Source organism: Poecilia reticulata, chromosome 12 (genome assembly GCF_904066995.2).
Source record: "Poecilia reticulata chromosome 12, P_reticulata-male-v2, whole genome shotgun sequence".
NCBI classification, from domain to species: Eukaryota; Metazoa; Chordata; class Actinopteri; order Cyprinodontiformes; family Poeciliidae; genus Poecilia; species Poecilia reticulata.
The window spans coordinates 7,449,267-7,473,103 of record NC_088841.1 but is presented as its reverse complement, the minus strand read 5'-3'; the positions used below and the strand labels follow the sequence as shown (position 1 = coordinate 7,473,103).

At 39.9% G+C, this 23,837-nt stretch overlaps 1 protein-coding gene and 1 long non-coding RNA gene across 4 annotated transcripts; both read right to left on the bottom strand.

Annotated features, from left to right (window-relative positions):
• Window positions 1-20: 20 nt before the first annotated feature.
• btf3 (basic transcription factor 3) lies at window positions 21-21,926 on the bottom strand. Of its 3 annotated transcripts, none has more exons than XM_008423541.2 (6): window positions 21,884-21,926; window positions 2,187-2,255; window positions 1,785-1,898; window positions 1,517-1,718; window positions 1,358-1,414; window positions 21-522 (listed from the first exon to the last, which is right to left on the bottom strand). In XM_008423541.2, exons 1-6 carry the CDS (start codon window positions 21,908-21,910, stop codon window positions 476-478), a joined length of 516 nt encoding a protein of 171 aa, XP_008421763.1. In that variant the 5' UTR covers window positions 21,911-21,926; the 3' UTR covers window positions 21-475. The 3 variants fall into 3 exon arrangements, with proteins under 3 accessions (XP_008421763.1, XP_008421764.1, XP_008421765.1); XM_008423542.3 differs by lacking the exon at window positions 21,884-21,926 and adding an exon at window positions 4,100-4,246; XM_008423543.3 differs by lacking the exon at window positions 21,884-21,926 and adding an exon at window positions 4,037-4,166.
• Window positions 17,736-19,125, bottom strand: LOC103473365 (uncharacterized). The gene is made up of 4 exons (XR_535010.3): window positions 19,041-19,125; window positions 18,622-18,779; window positions 18,265-18,425; window positions 17,736-18,144 (listed from the first exon to the last, which is right to left on the bottom strand). It is a non-coding gene; the product is annotated as an uncharacterized LOC103473365 (long non-coding RNA).
• Window positions 21,927-23,837: the final 1,911 nt, after the last annotated feature.

Sequence of the window (23,837 nt, the reverse complement as noted above, 5' to 3'; positions counted from 1 at the left end):
AAAACAGACGCATTGTTCCATTTAGTGACAGTAGCAAAGGTTTATTCCAGATATGGTGATTTTAGCGAGGCCACAGTTCAGTAACAGAGGAAACGGATGTACAGCCGGGGGGCATCGGACACACAATCTTACTGTAACTGGACATTAAGACCACATGAGCACGACAAGCATATGGAGAGCCTGGTGGCAAAGAGGTGGACTGAGAAATAAACACACCTGAACACCGAAATACTGTGACCCCGGTTTCCAAACGGAGTAATACTCTACAAAACGACTCAAAAGAAATGATTGAAGAGTGTGGCGGTAATTAATTGAAGTGTTGCGGTTTTTACAGAAGGCTCAACGCCGACACGATGTCTCAACTTGCTCAGGTGTTTTGACTGTCAACTCTCCGCTTCTTCCATGCGAAACAACATCTCGTGCCCCCTCTGCCCCACACGTGGTCCTGTTGAGTTCTGCCGTCTCCCGTCTCCCCCTAGTTGGCCTCATCCTTAGACGCTTCGTCGAAATTCTCCACCAGATCTGAAACGACACAAACGTGGAGGTCTGACCTGTCTGACCGGGTGAGAAAGTCGCATCCGAGCTTTCAAAACGCTTCCAGGAAGAGTGAGTTCATCTGAAACCTGATTCCTCACTCACACAGACTTGCAATGTGCTCGACATACGATGCCTTATGAAAGCATTCACACAATTTACCTTTATTTCGTCACAATAAAAACCTCAAACTTCACTGCATTTCAGATGAGGCCGACACAAAGTGGCGCACAAATTTGTCAAGAAGGAAAAATGATGCTAGTTTTTTTTTTTTTAAGTCAAAGAATCAACTTACAGCAATATAAAAGCCATGCTATGAAAATAAGTTTGTCGACAAAAAACAGTCGCAGTACAAATTATGGAAAAGCACTTCAAGAAGTTGGCTTCTCCCTCCTCTGTGAGAACCACCATGTCCAAGTCTCAGAGGGTCAAAGGTTAAAATGGGAACAATTTTTAAAAACGTTTGGGCAAACAGCAGGAGAACAAAAGGAAACCCAACTCCATCAACAACGTGGTGGCGAGGGTAGTTAACCCCTGTGCCATCACACGCCTCGACAGCGCAGTAGCTGCGTAATCGTTTGTTGCGTTAGCGAGGACCTGAGAAGTCCTGGGAAAAGCGGGGATCGAGCTAATGACAACCTCATGTGTTTGGGTAAAACTTTCTCGGCAAAGAAAAGCAAATAAAGCCGAACATCCTCAAAAGACAGCGATGCATCCTAGGAAGGAAAAACCTGAGGCATTTTATTTATTTAAGCCAGAGGAGGAACATCTTGATGCAATGATCCCACTGCGGGAAGATTCCCCCAGATGTCGAACCCCTTACCTGGAACGTCGTCGTCCTCTTCTTCTACTGCTGCGATTGGCGCTTTTCCATCTCCAGCTGGAAGCAGAGGAAGTAATCAAAGTTACCTCATCAGCAACGAGACCGGAAAAGCGTGGCGTAGCTACAGAATCTGCGACGGCGTGGGGGGGGGTCACGGACCCTGTTTGGGGAGAGCCTCGGCGAGTCTCCGCAGGCTCGTCAGACTGTCGGCTCCCAGCTGGTTGAGGATGCCGGGCAACATCTCGGTCAGCTGCTTGGTCTCGGCGTGGCCAGTGATGGTGAAGGTGTTGGCGGCGAGGGAGGCTTGCACTTTGGGGTTGTTGAAGTGGATCACCGTGCCCTGGTTCGTGAACATGTTCACCTGGAACGAGATGCTGAGGTGTTACCGAAGGAGACGGGCGCGTGCTCCGCCCTGCGCGGCGCCTACCTCTTCGATGCCGGAGATGTTGTTGACGCCGAGCTTCTTTAGGGAGAACTGGAGCTTCTTGTCGTCGGCGGTCGCTGTTCTGTGTACAACCTTCTTCTTTCTGCGGGCGCTTCCCTGTGGGAGAGAGGACAGGGAGGACGCATCTCTGTTAAGATCTTGGACGTGACATGGAAGTAGTATTTACACCGTTGTGCATTTAAGCAACCATGACAACACACAAGAAGTCGTTAACTTCACACTGGAGAAATATTGGCCCTATCCATCTTATGGAATTAATTGCAATTAATTCATGAACATTTGTTGTTTCTGAAATATTCAGGTGAAGCAAAAATCAAAAATAGAAGGAGCCTTTAAAAAGCAGCAGAGAGAACCGAAAGGCTTCGTGTAACGCCAAGACTATACCTTTCCACCGATGCGGACTTGCGCTTGTAGTTTAGCGAGTTTTTCTTGATTCATTATTGCTTCTTTCATCTGCAAATGAACAGATTGATATTTTATAACACAGTGGTAGTGCTGCAGTTATTTACAGACAAATCTAAGATATACTAACATGGGACAACATGATGCAGAAATCTCAAGCGCACAGACACCATGCAGGTAAAGACATCACACTGTCAACTCAAACATTTAATTAGATTAGAAACATTAGAAGTTAGTGAAGGTTTTAATATTGAAATTAACTTACGTGAACGACATTTTTGACTTTTGCCAACAAGAAATAAGAACATAAGCGTAGCAGAGAGGAAATGATTCTCTCAGACACAGTAGAAGTAAATAAAGCCAACTTTATGTTAAGAACTTATTTCTATAAATTTTTATTAATTATGTGGTTTCTGGGAAAAAAAGAGTAAATAATACAAATACTTTATCATAACAGCCAAATTTATAAGGGATTTGTTCAGTGTGCTGCAGAACAATACAACTAGGAAATGTTGAGATTTAACATATTTACAAGTAATTTGGTTATTTTCTCATGACAAAAATGGATAAATCTGACTTAATGAGCTTTTGACAATACTTACTTTTGAATAAGATTTTTTTACTTACAGATTTCTGACTTAATATCAGCGATCTTCCTACTTTGAAATTTTGCGATTAATTGCACATATTTACAAGGAAATAATTTTTAGAGTTTTTTTTGTTTGTAGCAGAAAACTGTTTAGTATCAACTTGGTATAACATATGAAACAATTTCCTTAAGATGATAAAACTAGTGACAACTCTGACTTCAAGAAGGAAAAAAATAAATCAACAAGATTGGAAATTATGGAAGAAACGCAAACCTCAAGAAACATAAATTTTTAAAGATATAGAAATAGGCATTGGGAATCTTAATAGGACACTAGAAAGCAAAACTCCAACATTGTTCAAATCTTCTATAAGCAATCTACAAAATACTAAAGTACTATTATTACAAAGATCACAGATTCAAACATTGTTCAGGCAGAAAAAAGACAACTTTGAATGACTGATCCCAGAAATGTATCTGGGAGAATGTAGAATCTGACCATTGAAATCAGATGCAATTTATTTTTACACCACTTCCCCCACAAGTCATTTAAGAAACAACACGGGTAAAATAAACAAACCCTAGCTTAAACAAATTTGAAAAAAATAAAATAAAATAAAATCAGGCTATTCAGGTTTGACTTGCCAAATCCCATGAAAAAAAAATCACTTAATACTAACTGTAACCAAAATTTAAACGGAGCTTTCTGCAAAGTGCGACCTGATTGGACAAAAAAATAAAAAAAATAAAAATAAAGGAACAATGTCACGCATATAAACACACATGCGCACGGAGCAGCATTGTCAGTGTGGGTGTGGTAATACTGCAAATGCTGAAGATAACAGGTTAAAACCATATTGAACGAACCGCCGGTGAGCATTGCACGACAAAAAAACAAAATTACTCAATCCGCAGGACGACTGCTACAAAACTCGAGCCATTTTCCTTATTTCTGGGAGGTACTGTGAACGAGCGAAGCCAAGCAAATAACAATGAAATATTATTAGTCGAACTAAATAAGCCAGCAACACGTTATCCAACGTCAAAAGCAAGTTTAGTTAACCTGCTTTCAACCTAAATGAGTTTTTTTTATAGCTTTTTTTGCGAGGAAGCTGGAGGCTAACTTTGCCTAGCTTAACTACTAGCAGTACGGCCTGTCACACCGCCACACAGATCCGTGAGTAAGATTAGCTTCACACCGCGGCGGATATCAGCCATCCGGTCGGGAAAGGCTTTCGTTTACCTCTGGCCGTCTGATCAGGGGATAACAGTGCGGAGAAGAAAGTATTTAAAGCTCCTCACTGACCTGTAAACTAACAGCAGACACATGCGGGGAGCAAGATGGAAGCGAGAGAGGAGGGAGGACGTGACGTCAGACAAAGAAGCGTAATTGGGTTTTTTCTGCCCTGAGTTTAGTTCTGCAGGTTGCAGGCGATGCTCGCTCCGTATGAAAGTTTCTGTAAAACTTTCCTTAAGTCCCTTAAGTTAAATTTAAATCAATTAGTAGGTGTATAAAAACAGTTATCGTACGTACACGTAACAGTTACAGTTTGACATCTGTTGGTCGATGTGATTGCTCATTTTTACATTAACATAAACATGTACACATACAAACATTGGCAGCATGTTTGATTAATGCTATGAATTATTAGTTATGACCCAACAAATAACAGAAACAGATTTCACAAAGACACAGCTTACTAAAACAGCTACAGGACTTTCAATAGATTAAGATAAGATTAAATACAATACTAAAGAAAACTAGCGTATGTTTCTACGCTCCTTCGTGGGGGGGTGCCGATTTATGTTTTCGCATCCACCTGAATAATGTGTAGTTGCGCCCCTGCCCATGGCACTTCAACAATATTATTTTACCCTTTATCTGGAAATGGTGTCTGTTTATTCTTGCCATACTGTCCTCTGTATTAATTATTGCTCGAAAGGTCTTGCCATACCAGTTTATTCCTCCGTATTTACTTTAGTTTCTTAGTTTATTCTTGCATTTTGTTCTTCATTCATTTCCATTTAGTTTCATTTGATTAGTATTATCCTCTCTCGGTTTATTGCTATGTCCACTTTAGTTTCTTTACTGTTGCTAGATTTATTTTATCGTTTATTGACCATCAGTAATTTTCACTCATCACCTGCTGCGCCTCCTAATAGTCATGCGTTTCATATCATGTGTTGATTTTTCACTGTTCAGCGTCGGATTCTGTTTTTATGCCATAATTCACATCCAGTTCGTCGCTCCGTTTTGCCCGCTTCTCATGTTTCAGAATTTTGCGCAATGTGCGCATCGATTTTTTTTTGTTTAACTCCCTAAGGTGCAGGGCGGTCAGGAAACATATCGATGGGGAAAAGGCAGACCGACATAAACCTTTTAAAACAACGGAAACAATTTCGGTATTCTGATTATTGAAATTTAAAAGTGCTGTGGTACCGTTGTTTTATCACACCCGTTTCATACCGGACCAAGCTCCGGTGTTAACGCTATAAAATGAACGCTCTCTATCGAGGTATCACCCATGGAGGGATTTCTTTATTTAAATGGGTTCATTTTTCAGAGGGATACAAAGTCAGGGTATCGTGATTTTAGTAATTACATGTTTATAAGAGCGATTTTCTGTTGTCCTTCCATGGAAGTGGGCAGCTTTCAAACGGACAATAAAACACTTTTTAATATAAGTTGCTGCTTTGACATGATCACAGAACTGCCTAAACATATGTACAAAAATACCAGGCAAAGTGAATCACAGCAACGTCATCAGCCGGTGTAACGCTGAACTGATGCGGAGCGGAGCTCCGCCATGAAGCTACAAACACTGAATAGAAGAGCTGCCATCGATACAGTTGCAGCCAGGAATGATTTAATGTTACACATACAGTTTTACCAAGTTGCTCAAAGTCTAAACTGGTATTGTTGTGGATTTAAGATGTAAAGTTTACCTTCGACCAAACGCCCCCCAAAGGCATCCCAGCGGCCCCCTTTTGTAAAAATGTCCGCCAGCGCCCCCTGCCGTCCTCTGAACGCCCCCGGTACCGCCCACGTTGAGAACCGTGTAACGCTTCAGGTTGTGTTTAAGGAAGGAGAGGAGGCGGTGGACTCGACTGGACGGTTAGAAACTCACAACTTCACTGGTACTGAGAATTCCACAGTGTTGTCCTTTAATAAGACGCTCTTCACCAACCTTACAAGCCCGGTTGAACGGCTGCTATACATTCACACATGAAATAAGCAGAGTTCAAAGCAACCCATAACGTCACTAACATAAGAGAGTTATATGTCCGTCTCAGTCCAGGTATTGTAACAATTTGTAACGACTGTTACAGTATCCAACTGTAGCAGGTTTCTCAGACGTTCTCTAAAAAGAAACAGCGACGCATACATGACGTCATCTGAGATACTAGAATGTCTTAAAGAGATACTACACAATTACGACTGTTACATATTCCCCCCAGGTCAGAATAGGCTGCCCTCAGCCGAACACAGCAAAGGCACAGTCAATACTTAGCAAACCTCCATACATGGATAAGTTGTTAAAAGTAAACCGGGAATATACAGCATAATATTGAAAATCCGACATACATGACAGTTTTCAACAACGGCAATATCTACTTTGACGAGTACTGTAAAAACAAAAAAATAAGGCAGGCAGGACGATTACAAAAGTGGAATTCCTTTTTTTTTTGTCTTTTAAAAATGCTAGAACCCTTAGCATAACATGTGTTAAACGTTTGAACATGACCCGAACAAAACGTAAGTGACAGTCACAGAACACTACTGAAACTAGCAAAACAAAGTTCAAACAAGGTCACTTCAGGTTAAACCTGGAGGTATGAAAAGGGTTGGTCCATCTATTGACTGACCAGTCAGTGGTGACCCTCGGAACACGTCTCGGTCTAAAATTATAAGAGACACCAGCAGCACACCCATTGTCCGCAGGGGGCAAACTGTTAAGAGCCGTCTCCAAAGCAGTGTCAGTGTCTTGGACAGGGTCGTGGTCCAAAAAAGCTGGAACAGGATCCGCATATTCCCCATCAGTTTTGACTGGGACGTCATCAGAGACGTCATCAGAGACGATATCAGCGTCGACATCATAGTCAGGCTCTGGGTCCAAAAGAGCCGGGGAAAAACTGTTGTCTGGTGAAATGGAAACCAAATCTGCAGAAGTGGTTTGCTTTGAGTGTTTGTTAGATGAAGCTGTAGCCCAGGTGTAGAATGGTTGAAGGTTTGCAACATGAAAAACTCCAGCTTTCTCTCCAGTGTCCACCTTGGTTAGACAATAGTTCACGTCAGACATCTTTTTGTAGACACGGTAGGGACCCATGTAGAGAGGCGCCAGTTTTGCTGAAAAGTTAGATGATGCATCCGACTTTGGGTGTGATTTTGCTCTGACCAGATCTCCGACTTTAAAAGAGATTGGGCGTCGTCTTAGATCATAGTAATGCTTTCGCCTTCTATGACTTTCTGTGAGAACTGTACGAGCATGATCATGAGCATCTTGAATCGAGGCTCTCAGGTGATCTGGGTAAGAAGTCTCAAGGTCGTCCATTCCTTCCCACGACGGCTGAGTGATTAGGTCCAAGGGAGTGTCTAACTCTCGTCCATAGAGCATCATTGCGGGACTCAGGTTTGTACTTTCATGAGGTGCCGTACGCAGCGCGAAACAAATCTGGGGAAGATATTTGTCCCAAGAAGTGTGTTTGTCCTCAATATATGCTCGAATGGCTGTTTTCAACGTGCGATTTACACGTTCAGTTGCATTAGTTTGAGGATGGTAGGCAGTTGTCATTCTGTGCTCAGTTCCAAGTGTTGACACAACATGTTCAAACAGGTCGCTGATGAAAGGTGTTCCTCTGTCTGAAATAAGGTATTTTGGGGAACCATGTCGGGCAAATATGTCGTTGATGAACTTATTAGCAGCAACTCGAGCAGTTGCTTCCCTGACAGCACTCACTTCAATCCATTTGGAGAAATAGTCCACAAAAACAAGGATATATGCATTTCCCATTTGTGTGCGGGGGAGTGGGCCGATGTAGTCCACACCCGTGTACTCCCATGGTCTCTGTGGTTGGATTGGGACCATGAGGCCTGCTGGTTTTCTTTGAGTCGGTTTAGTGACTTGGCACGAACGACATGACACCACATATTTCTTTACATCAGAGTTCATGTTTGGCCAGAAGAACCTGAGACGCAAGCGTGCCAGAGTTTTTGCAACACCCAGATGTCCAGCTGTAGGATGGTCATGATAATACTTGAGCAGATAACTACGGAGTGCAGTTGGAGCAAAAAGTTTAATCTGCTTGAGTGGGTGAAGACCGCACTTTGTTTTCGGATCAATGAAATATAAGAGTCCATCTTGTACAATGAACTTTTGCAGATCTTGGTTATCCTCCTCACTCTGTTGGTCATTTTCAAGTTGGCAGAGTAAGTTGGCTGTGACTGGGTCCTCCAGTTGCAACTGACGAACATGAGGACGGTCCGACACAATTACAGAGGGTAGAGCACGAAGATCCATGCTTCCAATCACGGCATAGGGAGGAAGAAGATCCATGGGTGTGTCCACATCTGGGAGGGGATTACGTGAAAGGGCATCAGGCACCTTATTACGTTCTCCCGGTTTGTGGATGATGCTGAAGTCAAAGTCCTGAAGGCGAAGAGACCACCTGGCAAGCCTACCAGAGGGATTTGGTCGAGACATCAACCACTTGAGGCTGCTGTGGTCGGTGTAAATAGTCACATGTAAACCTTCGACATAAGGACGGAAATGTTCCAATGCCCAGATAACAGCCAGACATTCTTTTTCTGGAGTTGAATAGGGTTTTTCTGACTTATGCAGTGAACGGCTAGCAAAAGCCACAGCTACATCTTTGCCGTTCTCATCCCTCTGCATTAATGCTGCTCCAAGTCCAGCATCACATGCATCAGTGTGGATGAAGAACGGACACGTAAAATCTGGGAATTTTAGCACTGGTGCCGAAGTTATGGAATGTTTTAGAAAGTCGACAGCTGCTTGGCACTCGTCAGTCCAGTTGAACGGCACGTCCTTTTTAGTGAGAGTGAAGAGTGGCTCTGCATGACTTGCATAATCTTGTACAAAGCGGCGGTAGTAGCCTGTTAAGCCAAGAAACTGTCGCACCTGCTTTGTCGTGGTTGGCACTTTAAACTCAGTCACAGCTCTCACCTTGTCAGGGTCAGGATGAATGCCAGATGGTGTGACACGGTAGCCGAGGAAGGTGAGTTCCGAAAGGCAGAATTGACATTTGCTCAGTTTCAATGAGAGGCCAGCAGATTTAAGCCTGTCAAGGACCTCCTCTAGGTCAAGTAGATGCTGCTCAAAAGTTGGTGATGCGACAACAATATCATCCAGATACACTGCACACAACTTATAAATCAGGCCAGCTAGAACATTGTTCATAAGTCGCTGAAAGGTCGCAGGAGCATTACATAGACCAAAAGGAAGGACCTTGAAGTGAAACAGGCCACAATGCGTGATGAAAGCAGTCTTAGGTTTAGCCTGTTCGCCAATGGGGACCTGCCAGTAACCTCGAGCAAGATCTAATGTTGTCAGGAACTTTCCTCTTGATAAAAAGTCCAATGACTCATCCACTCGTGGTAGTGGGTAAGAGTCTTTCACAGTCAGCTGATTCAAACCCCGGAAGTCAACACAAAACCGTGGTTCACGGGGTGGTTTGGTCACTATGACCACAGGAGCCGCCCATGGTCCAGACGCAGGTTCAATGATGTCATCCTTTAACATCTTTTGTACTTGCTCTTCAATGATTTGCTTTTTAGCTGGGGAGGTGCGGTAGGGCGGTAAGTTAACTGGCTTTGCATCCCCAGTGACAATGACATGTTCTGTCAGAGAAGTGCGACCTAGATGACCATCAAACAGATCACTGTAGTTATCTATCAACTTTAACAGTCCATTTTTTTCCTCAGGATTCAAGTTAGCTTCTTCAACTTTTTCCTTAAGTGAGAGCTGTGGAGTGTTCTGTAGAGTCATCGTTCCACACTCAAGATCAGCCTCCACAAAGTCATTTTCACAGGGTTCATCCAGAAATGGGGAATTGTCATCCACAATTACTGTTCTGGTTGGGACATGAATTGTTAGTGAAGTGCGAGTCATAAAGTCCATTCCAAGAACTAAGGGGGATGAGAGGTCCTGCACTATCACAAATCGTTGATAGACTGACTTGCCCATAAATCCAATGGTCAACCAGGTTACACCTAACGGATTGCAGTCTGTGCCGTTGGCCAGTCTTATGGGTGGGGAATGCCACTGATTCTTTAACGACATATTTTGGGTCTTTTCGGGTATCAGGTCTGCGTTTACTGCTGAAAGCGACGCACCTGTGTCAAGTGTGGCCTCCAGAGCTGTTCCTTTAAAGTTCACTCTAACTCTGAAAGGGGTATTCCAAGATGATTGTGAAGCTCCATCTTCAACGTGATTGAGCATAGGTGGTGAACTTGGAACTGACACAGGCAATGAGGGCGGAGTTACTGACTGGGAGGAGGGTTGGCCCTGTGAAAAACTCTCCCCCCTCTGAAGTTTTCCTGCTTTCTACTCACTGGTTGTGTTTCTCTCATCATGTTAGCACTTTCTGGTTCTGCAGGTGCAGTTTGGGGATGCTCTCTAGCAGGTCTTGCAGACTGTCGAGTTCCCTGATACTCAGTGGAACAGTTTGGGCATGTGCGAGATGTAACACCAGGCATGGAACATCTAAAACAGTAGAGACCACCATCATTTTTATTTTTCATCTGGACCCTTGATGGTTGTGACAGGCTGGTGCCGAGAACAGAATGGAGCTCATGGGCACGCAGCACCAAGTCCATTACTGACCTGACAGGTGTTCCATATAGTGCCACTCTGTACTTCTCTACTGCATGTTTACAGATAAGGTCAATCTGCTCCTGCTCAGGCGGAGGGTTCCTCAGTCTTTTGAACTCACTGACCATATGGGCCACAAATGTAGGGAGAGGTTCTTCGGGGTGCTGGAAACTGTCTAGGATACCCCTCATAATATTTTCCTGGTTGTCAGCAGGTAAGAACACAGTTCTGAAAAGTCCACAAAATTCAGCCCACGTACAGACATGAGAGCTGAGAACATTAAACCACTTCCTTGGTGCCTTAGCTAGAAAATGTGGTAGTTCTCTGAGAATCTGTGTGTCTGTTAAGTCTAAAGAAGTCTTGTAAGCATTGACAGACTGCAGCCATTCCTCTGGGTGAAGACCACCATCATTAGTGAACACAGGGGGCTCCAATTTTGTTTGGTGCAACGCAGCAGCGAGCACTCTGGTAGTATTAATTAACTCCAGCGAATCCGAATGGGTCTGAGACGAAGCCCTTGTTGTCTGAGTTGTGCTAGGATGAATTCAGTTCTGTCTTTTCCTTTTATTTATTTATTTATTTATTTATTTTTCCAAGTACTCACGGCTTCAGTTCGTATTTTCTCTGATGGACTTAAAGGCTCGCAGCCCTGATCCGGTACAGAGTTGACTCCAGTAAGAAATTTCCGAAGGGAGTGTTCAGAAGAAGAAAAAAAAAGGTCTGCCGCGCGCTTAGCCGATGAGGGGTTTTCCGCTTCGCTTCGCCGTGCCCACAGGCACATTCAGAAATTATAAAGCAAAATCCATCTCACGTCTAGGCGGTGCAGTTGTTCCAAGTCGTCACGGTAAAGGGTTTAAACCTGGGACCGTGTTATATTCCAAAAACGGCGTTGAAGATTCCGCTCATTGCCGTTGAAAAGCTCCGAAGTCCGCGCCTGGCCTAGCTCGGTTCGTTCGGACGTCCACTATACTGTAAAGTACTTCTTCCACGTTTCAAATATTAGCTGGTAGAAGATACTGCATTCTGAGGTCCAAGAGAAATTGTTCGGGCGCCATTTGTAACGCTTCAGGTTGTGTTTAAGGAAGGAGAGGAGGCGGTGGACTCGACTGGACGGTTAGAAACTCACAACTTCACTGGTACTGAGAATTCCACAGTGTTGTCCTTTAATAAGACGCTCTTCACCAACCTTACAAGCCCGGTTGAACGGCTGCTATACATTCACACATGAAATAAGCAGAGTTCAAAGCAACCCATAACGTCACTAACATAAGAGAGTTATATGTCCGTCTCAGTCCAGGTATTGTAACAATTTGTAACGACTGTTACAGTATCCAACTGTAGCAGGTTTCTCAGACGTTCTCTAAAAAGAAACAGCGACGCATACATGACGTCATCTGAGATACTAGAATGTCTTAAAGAGATACTACACAATTACGACTGTTACAACCGCTACTCTAGATATAACAGCACACAGCAAAATAGTGTTTCTGTGGGAAAATTAAAAATGCAAGTCTTGTTATAGTGAGCGTTTCAAAAACATTACCGATGTGGTTAACTTTTACCCACTTCTGTAAATGTATTTGATCCATTTCCTTTCTTATCGATCATTATTAAACCAATCTAAAAGCTGTTTTTTTTTCATCAAGATTAGGATTTAAATCAGTAGTTTAAATGTGTACACTAAAACATAATCCTGCAAATTTACAGTCAAATACTGGCAGCTATAGACGCCAGAAGTTTACTGTAAATGCACAGTAGCTGTACCGTAATTAATCCTGACAGTAGATTACCGTCAACGTAAGTACGGTATAGATACTGTGAAAGAACGGTAATCTACCGTTATGAAAGAACGATTTAAAAAAAATACTGGTAGCTACAGACGCCAGTTTTTTTTTTTGTTTGTTTGTTTGTTTTTAACCGTTCTTTCAGAAAAACGGTTAAAAAAATTAAAAAGCTGGCGTCTGTACATACCAGTAATTTACTGGACATTTACTTTTTCAATCCTGCAATCACCTTTTAAAGTGGTGTACTCTAAGTAAATACTGTAATGACGCCAACAGGGTTTATTAGAAATAAGAGTGAGCTGCTATGGGGTATATGCCACGAGAGGTGGTGACGTATTTCCGTTTGAATTTATGCCACATAGATTGGTTCCGGGTCCTGCTTGCTCCTATGGTTTTTACCCAAAGCTGCAAGATCTGTACCATGAAAAAGACGCAAAACTTAAAATATCTGTGAGCTACTGGTACAACAACCGAGTTTTGTGGAGTGCCGTTGTGTCCAATAATTAGCCGGTACCATCCAGTGCTTAGTTTTTTTTCATTTTCCTGCTGATATCGAGGTGACAGCGGACTGTAGCCAAAACTTAGCCACTACAGCTAACACACAGTTTGTAGCTGCCTGCTATTTCAAAGCTTGAGAATTTTGAAGATCCAGCGTCAGAAATGGGAAGACGGAGGTTAAAAGAGAGCTGTACATGCTTCGTTTACTGGAATAATTTGTTGGAGGAAAAATAATGCTACGGGAACAGGCTGAGAACAGAGGCAGCGATTCGGCACAAGGTAAATCAATACGTGTGTTGATGTTTGCGTTTGTGTTATACGGAGTATGACATTATTTTTAGGCAACTCCTTAGGTTTTTTTTATATGTGACAATTATATAAAATACATTTAACATGCAGTCCAAGCGATACCGAGCAGGTAATTTAAGAACAGCCGAGGGCAGCAACGCTTCAGCCCGATCTAGTCAGTCAGATTAAGGTCCAAAACCTTCGCTTTACAGCCGTTTAAGTGTCACCGACCCACATAAAAAAACACACAGAACAAATGGTAGAAATCATGTATTTCCCGAATCCCGAAAATATGACATCTACCTTTGCTGTTTCATAATTATAATCCACGTTAGAGTGATTTTTTCCACTTGGCTGCTATAATCTGTTCTTGCTTTACACAACGTAATTTCTCTTTTTTCCCCTCTGAGATTTTGCTTAGAAAATGAGGTTATGACTGCATTTGTTTTTAAAATGGTAAATTTAGGTTTGCCTCGACTATTATAAACTAATGCCTCTTATATGCATAATTTTTTGTATTACTGTTGGTGCAGGTATTAGGCGAACACGATGCTTTGCCTGCTTGAAGTTTAAATTAATTTCAGCTGCACACTTTCAAAAGTATTCAGATTTTAACATGCATTTTCTAAGTAGTAAATATTTCAGTTCATTCTTATTCAGTAACTTCAGTGTTGTTACAACTCTGAAACATTTTTTTTTGCAGTTTCTTTGTGATACCAGAACTATTTCACTTAAACATTAAATTTCCTGAGATATTGTCAATGTATTTTCAAGCAAAACTCTCAAAAAGAGCTGAGGATTTATTAGTTTTGATTATGTTGTGCAGCTAAATATGGACGCTTATTAGTTGTTGTTTTTTTGTTTTAAATTTTTCAGGTTTGCATAGCAACACCTCGTGATGCGTTTTTGAGTCATGATCGCTGTGCCAATTACCTTTCCACTGGATCCAAGCACCTGGACCAGCTGACCGGCACGGCAGCCATCAGTCCACGGTCTGCAGGATCATCACAACGTGGACTAACTTTATTTACAGTACTTGGTTAAACTATGATCTTGAACCCGGAGCACCAGATATACAAAAATCTACCTGCAGACTTTGTTGGCTACCCTGACACTGCAGTCATCCTGGACGGGGCTGAGCCGGACTTCCTCTGCTCCAGAGTGACGAGTTTTCATCACCAGTAAAGGCAAAACAAGTCTGGTGTCTGATTAGCTGCCAGGAAGTATATTATATATTCACTGTTCATTTTGCTATCCTGTTTGTACCTACAATAAAACTGAATCTCATTTGTCATTCTCTACATTTCTCAAACCATTTTTCCCCATTTCTCAGTGTTTACGTTATATCAAGTATTTGCATGTAGATCAGGAATTCAAGTGAGATGTTAAAATGCAACACATTTAGGTAATACCAGCAAAGAAATGTGAATATTAAGTAATATGTAGTTAGTCATATATTTTAATATGCTGAATAAGGCTGGATGATACAAGATTTTTTTTCATACCAGATTTGATTTTAATTGATTCCTCCTGCCCTCAATTTCTATAATAAAATCACAGAAAATACTTTCAAAAAGTGCCTTTATTTCAATCATCTGTTCTGTGATTTGTATAAGGAGCATTACGGTCAGGATACAAGAATTTTTAATTGCAAGAATGTAGTCATCGTTACAGTAGAATAAAGATGCAATTTTATAACAATGTCTCAAAATTACAAGAAGATGTTTTAATGAGAAATAAAGATTCAGATTGATCTGATGTAACCAGCTCAGTCCATGTGGTTCTGACAGAACCACATGGTTCTGACAAATGTCAGAACCATGTGACATTTGTCACATGGTTCCACCAGTTCCACCAGTTGAGGTGGAACCTGGTCAGTTCCACCTCAACTGACCAGGTAAGCATTAAGGTAAAAATAAAAAAATACTGTATAAACAAATACTGAATTCAAAACGGAAAAAGAGCAACTGATAGAAATACTTTATATTAAGAAAAGCAAAAACGTTAATAGCAGGAGAAAAGTTGTTGGCCACAATAGCTCAGCCGATCTCTCCCTCCAGGAAGCCATCAAACAGAACTGTCCAACTCCAACTATAATAAAGATTAAAAAAAATAAAGAAAACGGAAAGTTAAAATAATAATCACAAATTAATAATTCAGATCTAATGCGTTCTGGAATCTATTGACATTTTGCAAATTTCACAAATCAATTAGAAGGTTTCACAAATGTTTTATTTATTCTGCTGTTAGTACAGAATAATCTAGTTAGGTTTGAAATGTCTAGGTGTTGTTTTTAAAGTACAACACATTAAAAAAGCTCAAGATAGTGAAAAATTAAATGTAATCGCTCTTTAGCTATTTTCCGAATTAGATGCTACATTCGGAAGCTAACTTTAGCTTCGACTGATAGCTTGGGCACAATATAGACAGATCTATATATGTTTATATCTATATCTTTATCTATCTATACAGCATAGATATGTGGATTGCACAATGCACAGATAATCAAAACACTTAACATTTACATAGCACCTTTGTAAGCTTGTCCCTGTTAGCTATGTCAGACATATGAGGCATTATGGTGATTACAAACGATTTATTAACTTACCTTCGAAGTTATTGTGAAGTTTTGACACATCCAGCTTAAATCCTTTGTTGTTGTTGGAGCGTTTCAGGACGTCTGAATAATTATATAAGCATCATTAATAGTCCTGCAGGACTGAGGAGCCACTGTTAACATACTGTTGCCTATGCACCGGAAGCATTCTATGTGGCATAAAAATGCGGAAGTGCTAAAACGGAAGTCCGTGGCATATACCCCATTGCGTACCAACTTACCATATCCATAGACTGAAATTTTAGGCTGCAGCTCGCGCCTGTAACAAACCGTTACACTCAACTGAATAGCTTCACTGCTAACACACACTGAACTCTCTGCTCTTCCGGTGTTCTGTCATATCAGCATCGGTACTGGTTCCCCGCTCCCCTGCCCACATGACAGGTCCATCACATGTGAGTGGAAGTCGGCAGAGTCAGACAGAGGAACCCCATAACACTCTACACATAACAGTGATCACAATGCAACTTGTAACAAATACACATGGACCCCAGCAGAACTAAAATACATAATTGTTAAAATACTACGGTGGTCGACAGGTGCAAACGCGCAGCAAACATGACAAAAAAACAAATACAACAAAGAAAAGACGCAAACAAAAGAGATGCAAAAAATATATAAAAATAAGTGTTCCAGACCACAAGAGTTTTGTGTCCGAATTCGGGGTCTACATGGGCTTGAGAAACGACCCGGTCTACGGAAGACCGGGTCGTTTCTCGGTCTTCCGTAGACCGGAATGCTCTCTGCGAAGGCAGAGAGCATTGCAGAGAAGCTGTAGCCTTCAGCTAGCTGCCTAGCCTCTACCTCGGCATTATGTTGCTTAGCAACTGTGATACAACATGATTTAAACAATGTCTGTAGGCGAGAATGTAGATGTATAAATCTCACATTTCTGCTTGGTTCATCAGTGCATCACCTAATTGCAATATTGCTCGACGTTTTCGGAGATGTCTGCTCGCGCTGTATTAACACCCAGCTCCCCTCGCCTGCTGCCAGCTGGTCCAGGATTATATTGCACGGGAGAACACCTGACTCATTCGGGCTTTCCCAAATGACAGTTAGTTAAACACAGATATTAAGTCAGGTAACATCTAGTTGTAATATTTTGGTTCACTCAAATATTTCATTTATTCCTGAGCAAATCGGTTTGACTGATTAAAGTTGAGCCTAAAAACACAATAGTTTGATTAAACTGTATTGTCTTACCTGAGATTTGGAGAGTATTTGAAAAGGGATACTTTGCTAACATTCCTTGTGTAAATGTGCTATACGTGTATGAACATTTTAGAATCAGACTAAGATTTTTTTAATATGCAACAGCCTTTATTACAAAAGGTTTAGAGTAATAGAGAAATCAGGAGAAAAAAAAAACATACTTTGGAGTCCGTTTTTTTTTTCCCTTCGCCGCAATGTGATTCACGTTGTCACGGTTGCTAAGCAACATAACGCCACGGTAGAGGCTAAGCAGCTAGCTGAAAGCTACAGCTTCTCTCTTCCAGTCGTCGAGGACCCAAGGATGCAAAACCTGACTTTGGACACAGTTGTTCTTTGTTCGACTCCCCCTAGTGGTCTGGATCACTTCTGTTTTCAGCATTTTTTATTCGCATCTCTTTTTTGTTGCATGTGTTTTTCTCTTCTTTGCTGGGTGTTCGTACTTGTTGGCCACCGTAAAATACAGTGGTGAAAGTAAATATACCTTCAAATACTGGCGTCTGTAGGTTCCATTATTTTCACTGTAAATTTAGTTTAACTACTGCATTCACTTTATGAGTAAGCTACTGCAAAGAAAACTGTAATGCTACTTTTTAAAGTACAGTCTTAGTTTTATGATAGAACATTAATACCTAACCCAATTGATGCGGTTCTAAAATACATAATCTGCATAATCAGAACTTCGCATAACACAAAAGAGGATGCGATAAGTAACCATCTGAACAGAATTTTTATTTAAAGGCACCACTATGTCTCAAACCACATATATTTCCAGTATATTCAAACATTCAAAACGAATAACACAAAACCATTCCTCAGAGAACTGGCAAAAAATAGGCCTTCAAAGTCAATATAGTTTCACTAACACTGGAATAAAAACTGAAGACTTTCAGTTTACAGCGACATAAACTGGGTTTAACTCATTAATTTCTACAATATTATGAACAGAAAAACACAGTTCTTAAAGAAATATCCATGCTTTAGGTATGCTTAGCAAATCAATGAAAAAGGACTTCCAAAATCTAAAATTCAACATGGCTGAAATAATGTGGAATTCTAGTATTAACAGGGTTTTAAAATATGAACTATTAGTGGTTTTCAAGAGTCCAAGTGGCACTTACTTTATTAGATGCAGATGAAGGCACCGTCCAACATGGAAAAATAAAAGCCAATACAATTTAGATCTTAAATAATATGGAAACAGAAATATTTCAAAGAAAAGAAAAGGACAACAACTAACCTGAATGAGATGCCACTCAAAGTCCATCAGGTTTTTGATGAGGGTGGAAACCTGAACATTGACTGTCACTTTTTCTTTTGAATGGTCTTTCCTGTCTTTTTGGATACCATCTTCCCATGACTGGCTTTTGTGCCCTTTCCGGGTTAATCCCAATGAAGCGACTAAAAAACAAAATCAAAAATGGGAAAATTCCTGAGAATATAAATAGTGTGGCATTCTGAATACAACTGGTACAATATATAAATAAAGTTGTTTTTAATTACGTAAAGAGAAAACATCACCACCTTTGTCAAATGTTAATCATAACTTGCTTTAAAACCATGTTATTGTAAAAAAAAATTATAGGAATGGTTTTACCGTTGAATGAACCAAAGTCTTGGCTGCCTCATGTTGATATTGGAGGCTGAAGATGAAGAAGACGGACAACACTGTCCTGTCTGGAATGTTGGCTGGACCCTCTCAAAGACAATATGGCCTTCAATGCTGACCATGCAGAAAACTGCTTGCCACAGGGACTGTAATAAACCAAGTCATTAATTGGAAGAACATAAAACAAATCCTCTTATTGATACAGTATGCATTTAAATGATCATCATAATAAAGAATGTCCACTCTGCCAGGTAAAATAAAAGCAAGGATCTTAAACTCCTCAATTGTCGTGCAAGTCACATCAATGTTGAAAACTGTAGGCTGGATTAATTTACAGAAGTTGTAGAGGAATTCATGGTACTTTGAACTGAAGGTGAAGTGTGCTTTGAAAGTTCATCAAAAGCTACCTTGGATGATCTTGTGGTCACTGATGGTGAAGTGCCTTTGGTGCTGCTCGTTTTCACCAACATGCAGGAGGAAGGGCTGTCCTGGTTGCACGGAAATGAGGAAGGCTTCAACACTGGCTTGCATCTTTGACATAATGATAAGAAGACGAATAATAAAAATTATTAAATATATTTAGTAGCACAGCTACATTCAGATAGCAAGAAAGCCAATGAGAAAGTGCTTCTACAAAGAAGTAGGATCATTAGAATAACCACATACCTGCACATATCTGAAAATATGGTCCGGTTTGACATGAGCTGTTTTGGATTCTTCTTGTGGCCTTTGGATGTAGGACGAACATAGGCGTAGGAAGCGGGGTGGACGGGGGGGGCATGTCCCCCCTAATATTGAAGAGAGCCACATTCGTCCCTCCCAATAATTTCGCCGCAGTTGCGAAGAATTTTAAAATCTTCCACTCGCATGCTTTTATTTTTAAGGCGCACAACAGCGCATTCAGCAGAGCGCTTGCTCCCCTCTCCTCCCCCTCCCCTCTTTGAACGGCTCAGAGTAAAGGCAGCAGCAGACGGAGTTTGAATGAGATAAACTGTCTGTCAGGAATTTTGCCATGAATATCGCTCGTTTATAACATCTTGTCAGTTTACTTTCATATATAGAACTAAATCTTTTTGGTTAAGCGGTTTTAATTCTGGAATAGTCACATGTCCAAAATTTTACTGCCAACTTTGTTTAAAGTCTGCTAGTCTGGTCACAATGATTTAGAATGAGACTGAAACAGCAGCAAAATGAGTCTTTTTATTATTTAAAGTGAACAACACCTGATCATACTCGACCACTTAACATGTATTTATATTATATTATATTATATTATATTATATTATATTATATTATATTATATTATATTATATTATATATTGAGGAGTACAGCAGTGCTAGAATGATGTTGAAGAAAGGTGAAGAAGCTCTGATGAGGTCTTCATTTAGTTTATTGAAATATGTATTAACTGTTTTTAATTTTTAAATAAACTAAACTATTTTATTATGAGAGGAGCAGGTCAGGAAAGACATAGGAGAGCCAGGTGGAGTTTCAGAGTGTGAAGATATAAACATTATATTAATTTCAATAAAACCAGAAAGGAGAACAGGTGAAGACTGATGTCAGGTTGATTTCTTTCAACGTTTGAATATTTTTAAAATTATTTCCACACTATAAGGGTAATGGTTAGACAATAAGAAAAGTGCTTGAGGAGAGGTTTAAAAATAAATTAGTGAACATTTTTGCTACACAGTAAATAGAGTTGAGATGTATAATAATGTATACATCTGAAAATTACGTTGTTTAAATTCTCATTCTGTAATCAATCAATCAAATTTTATTTGCATAGCACATTTCAGCTGCAAGGCATTTCAAAGTGTTTTACATAATTAAAATAAAAACAGCATGTGACAGTGAATAAACAGAAAGACAAAGATAATTTTTTTTTGATATGATAAAAACATACTTTTTATATTTAGTTCACATTCTGACACTGTAAATTACATTAGTGTCTCTGTTGTAAATCCATGAATCCATGCAGGAACATCAGGCTACAGAGAGTCAGAGGGAGGCAGAGACAGAAACACATATCCGTATATATTTCAGTTAAATGTTTGTGGCTGAAAATGACGGGGAAAAAAAAACATTTAGGCTTTTTGCCTCAGTGTTTTTTATGGCTCATGTTTGGTAAGTTACTGAATGCAGAGCTGGAAAGTGAGACTGAGTTAACAGTGAGGAGCTAAGGGTCTGTTACATGTGAAAAGTATAATTTTTTTTATTGTGTAGATCAAACTGTTGGACTGATGTAGAGAGTTGTTCAAGAAGAACAAAAGTTATTTTTTAGATTTTATTTTTGTTGGTCAAACTGATGTATTGAGTTTAAAACTGCTGAGTCCTATTTTATGAGCTGTTTTCTACTTTGGTTTTAGAAAGAGGTAGAACCAGTTCAATTACCAGTCAATTTATATCAATGCATTTTGACCAATAATCAAATATCTTTTGACCAATAAAATATATCAGAATCTGTTAGCCTGTCTGTGCTACCAGAGTATTTAGCTTGGTAGTTGTGAGGCAAATCCTAAAGTGAGTGTTCATCCTGGAATGACGGTCATTGTACTATGCATAACTTTAATCTGATTATTGGTTTGTAAATAGTAACATGTTAGAATACTTGTTACTGAAACAAGCGTCAGATTAGAGTAACGCATTACTGACGTGTTGATGGCATAATTGTTTGACATTTCTGCTCAAGGTATTGGCTGATCTGTCAGGTTTCCGATATGCGTCTCCCCCAATGACAGACTCGTTCCTACGCCCTTGAGGACGAAGCACATGAACCAACAGAAGAATGCCTGGTTTAATGTTCGTTTAACCACCCGACACCCCGTGCTACACAGTCTGCTTGGCTAGCTTTAGCTGCTAACAAAAATAATAAACCAAGGACACCCTTGGTTTATTATTTTTATTAGCTCTCGTCCTGCAACTTTTCGATGCATCTTTACTCCAACAGACCTGCTAAGCAGCCTTTCATTTGATTCAGGTGTGTTAATTGGCGCGGGGAAGCGTCTGAAAGTTTCAGGATAGCAGCTCTCAAGGACTGGACTTGAGCGCCCCTGTACTGAACAGTTGTACCGCGATATCCAAACAAATAAACTTACGTTAAGCATAAGTTGATACTCTTGCGCAAACAGAAAGTTAATGCACTCATAAAAATGATCAAAATCAAAAACATGATGGTCTTAACATGGAACTTACCTTGTTTTGTTTTTCTTTATTGAGATATTGTTTAAATAGCTGTGGGGAACTTACCTTGATAAGCTCCAGACAAGACGCCATACTGCTGTCTCCAGGGTAAACACGTGACGTCACAGATACGTTGTGATTGTGGGAGCAGCTCTTTATCAAACACCATCTCTTTAGGGAAACTGACAAACCTATCTTTGAATTTGACTAAACAAGTGTTTAATTAACGTTGTATTTTTAACATACAACACCAACACTGGTAATCAACATTTTTGATTATGCTCTGATTCATTCCCTAAAAGTATTTTTTTCTTTCCGTTTAATATTGTTGGTGTAACATGCTGTAATATGCTGGTTCTCTAAGATGCAAATACAAGTAAAATGTCTTGCCTAGAAAAAAAACTGTATTGTACAATTATTTTTTCAGTAGTTTACTCGTCAGTCTTGATTGTGACAACAGAAGAAGACATCAAATTGACAATATCCTACCGTATTTTGGAATAACAGTATGTTACTACTGGAATTCCGCTGTAAATTTACAGTGTGTGTACCAGAGTGTAGCAGGTATTATCATTATATATGTAATATATAACAATATATGCATGCAATAGTACTATAAAGTAATGATAAGCACAAAAAGTGAGTTGTGTTCAGTGAAATTGTTCCATAAATCTTAAACACTGGGTGTTTTAAATCAACCATGGGTATGAATAATTTTGGCCTCACCTGTTTTGTATGTAACTAGGACCAAAACATTCCCAGTGAAATAAACTGTTGTTTGTGTTTGAATAAAGTGTCAGTGGAAAAGTGGCATTTCTTGTGCACTTTTTGAACCTAAGATTTTACCAATAAAATGCTTCAAAACATCAATAATTGCTGTGAAGTAAACCAGTCCTAGTTTGACTATTTTGTAGGTCATTTGCTTTTCAGAACTCTTTAAAAGCAGAAGTCGTGAAAAAACAAGCAAAAACACATTTCACAAATATAAATCTTTGTTAGATTAACTCTGAGAAAGTAAGGGAAGTACAGGCTTCTCACTCTTTTTGTTTTGTGTTTTTTTTTATTGGGCTTTTGCTCAATTTAAAAAACTCCAAACAAGTAGGGATTGGTGGTTGTCAGGACTCGTCCCTCTTGACTGTAAATACAGATAAACAACAGAAAGCTCCAGAGTGCATTAGCTTTCTTTTTGCATTTGCATCAAGATGTCTCAAGGTTGGGAAAATGACCTTATATTCCATAACCTCCATTTGCTTTCAGAGTATAATGTGGTTATTCGAGCATTTATGTTTAGGTTAAAGTCTCTGCATCTCACACTTGTAATATCACTTTTATTTGGATGGAAAAAGTGGGATGCAGGGGATAAGTAGCAGGTGCCAGAGGTTTCCGAGCATTTTTTCTGAGTTTATTTGCATACATACATACATACATACATACATACACACACACACACACACACACACACACACACACACACACACACACACACACACACACACACACACACACACACACACACATCTTTTTTTTACTCTTGATGTATTTTCATTTCTAAATTTATATATAAATATATATATGCTTAAAATAAATAGATGATTCAATAAGAAAAAAAGAGAAAGAAGTTGCTCTATTATCACGATAAACGTTTGAGGATAAACAGATATCTGTCTGTCGCAGATCTCTTTTTGAGTCTACGTACATTGAACTGTCAGTCAATTTATATATTTTAAGAAGTTTTAACACCTTTAGGATGAACCGGTTAAAACCGCCAACATTTACATTTTGACCGAATTAAACATCAGCTATTGTTCAAAATATCAAGGATATTATCAACGATATTATCAACGATAGGAAAAATAAAACCCTACTTTCGATTAATTTTGGCGCTGGTAAGTGATGTCCTTAAAAAGCGAAATTATGGTCAAAGAGATGTTTTTGCTCTACGCACAGAAAAAAAGAACATCAGCAGAATACAGCCTATGTAACATTGACAAAATAACTCCAGCATTCTGAATTATTTAAA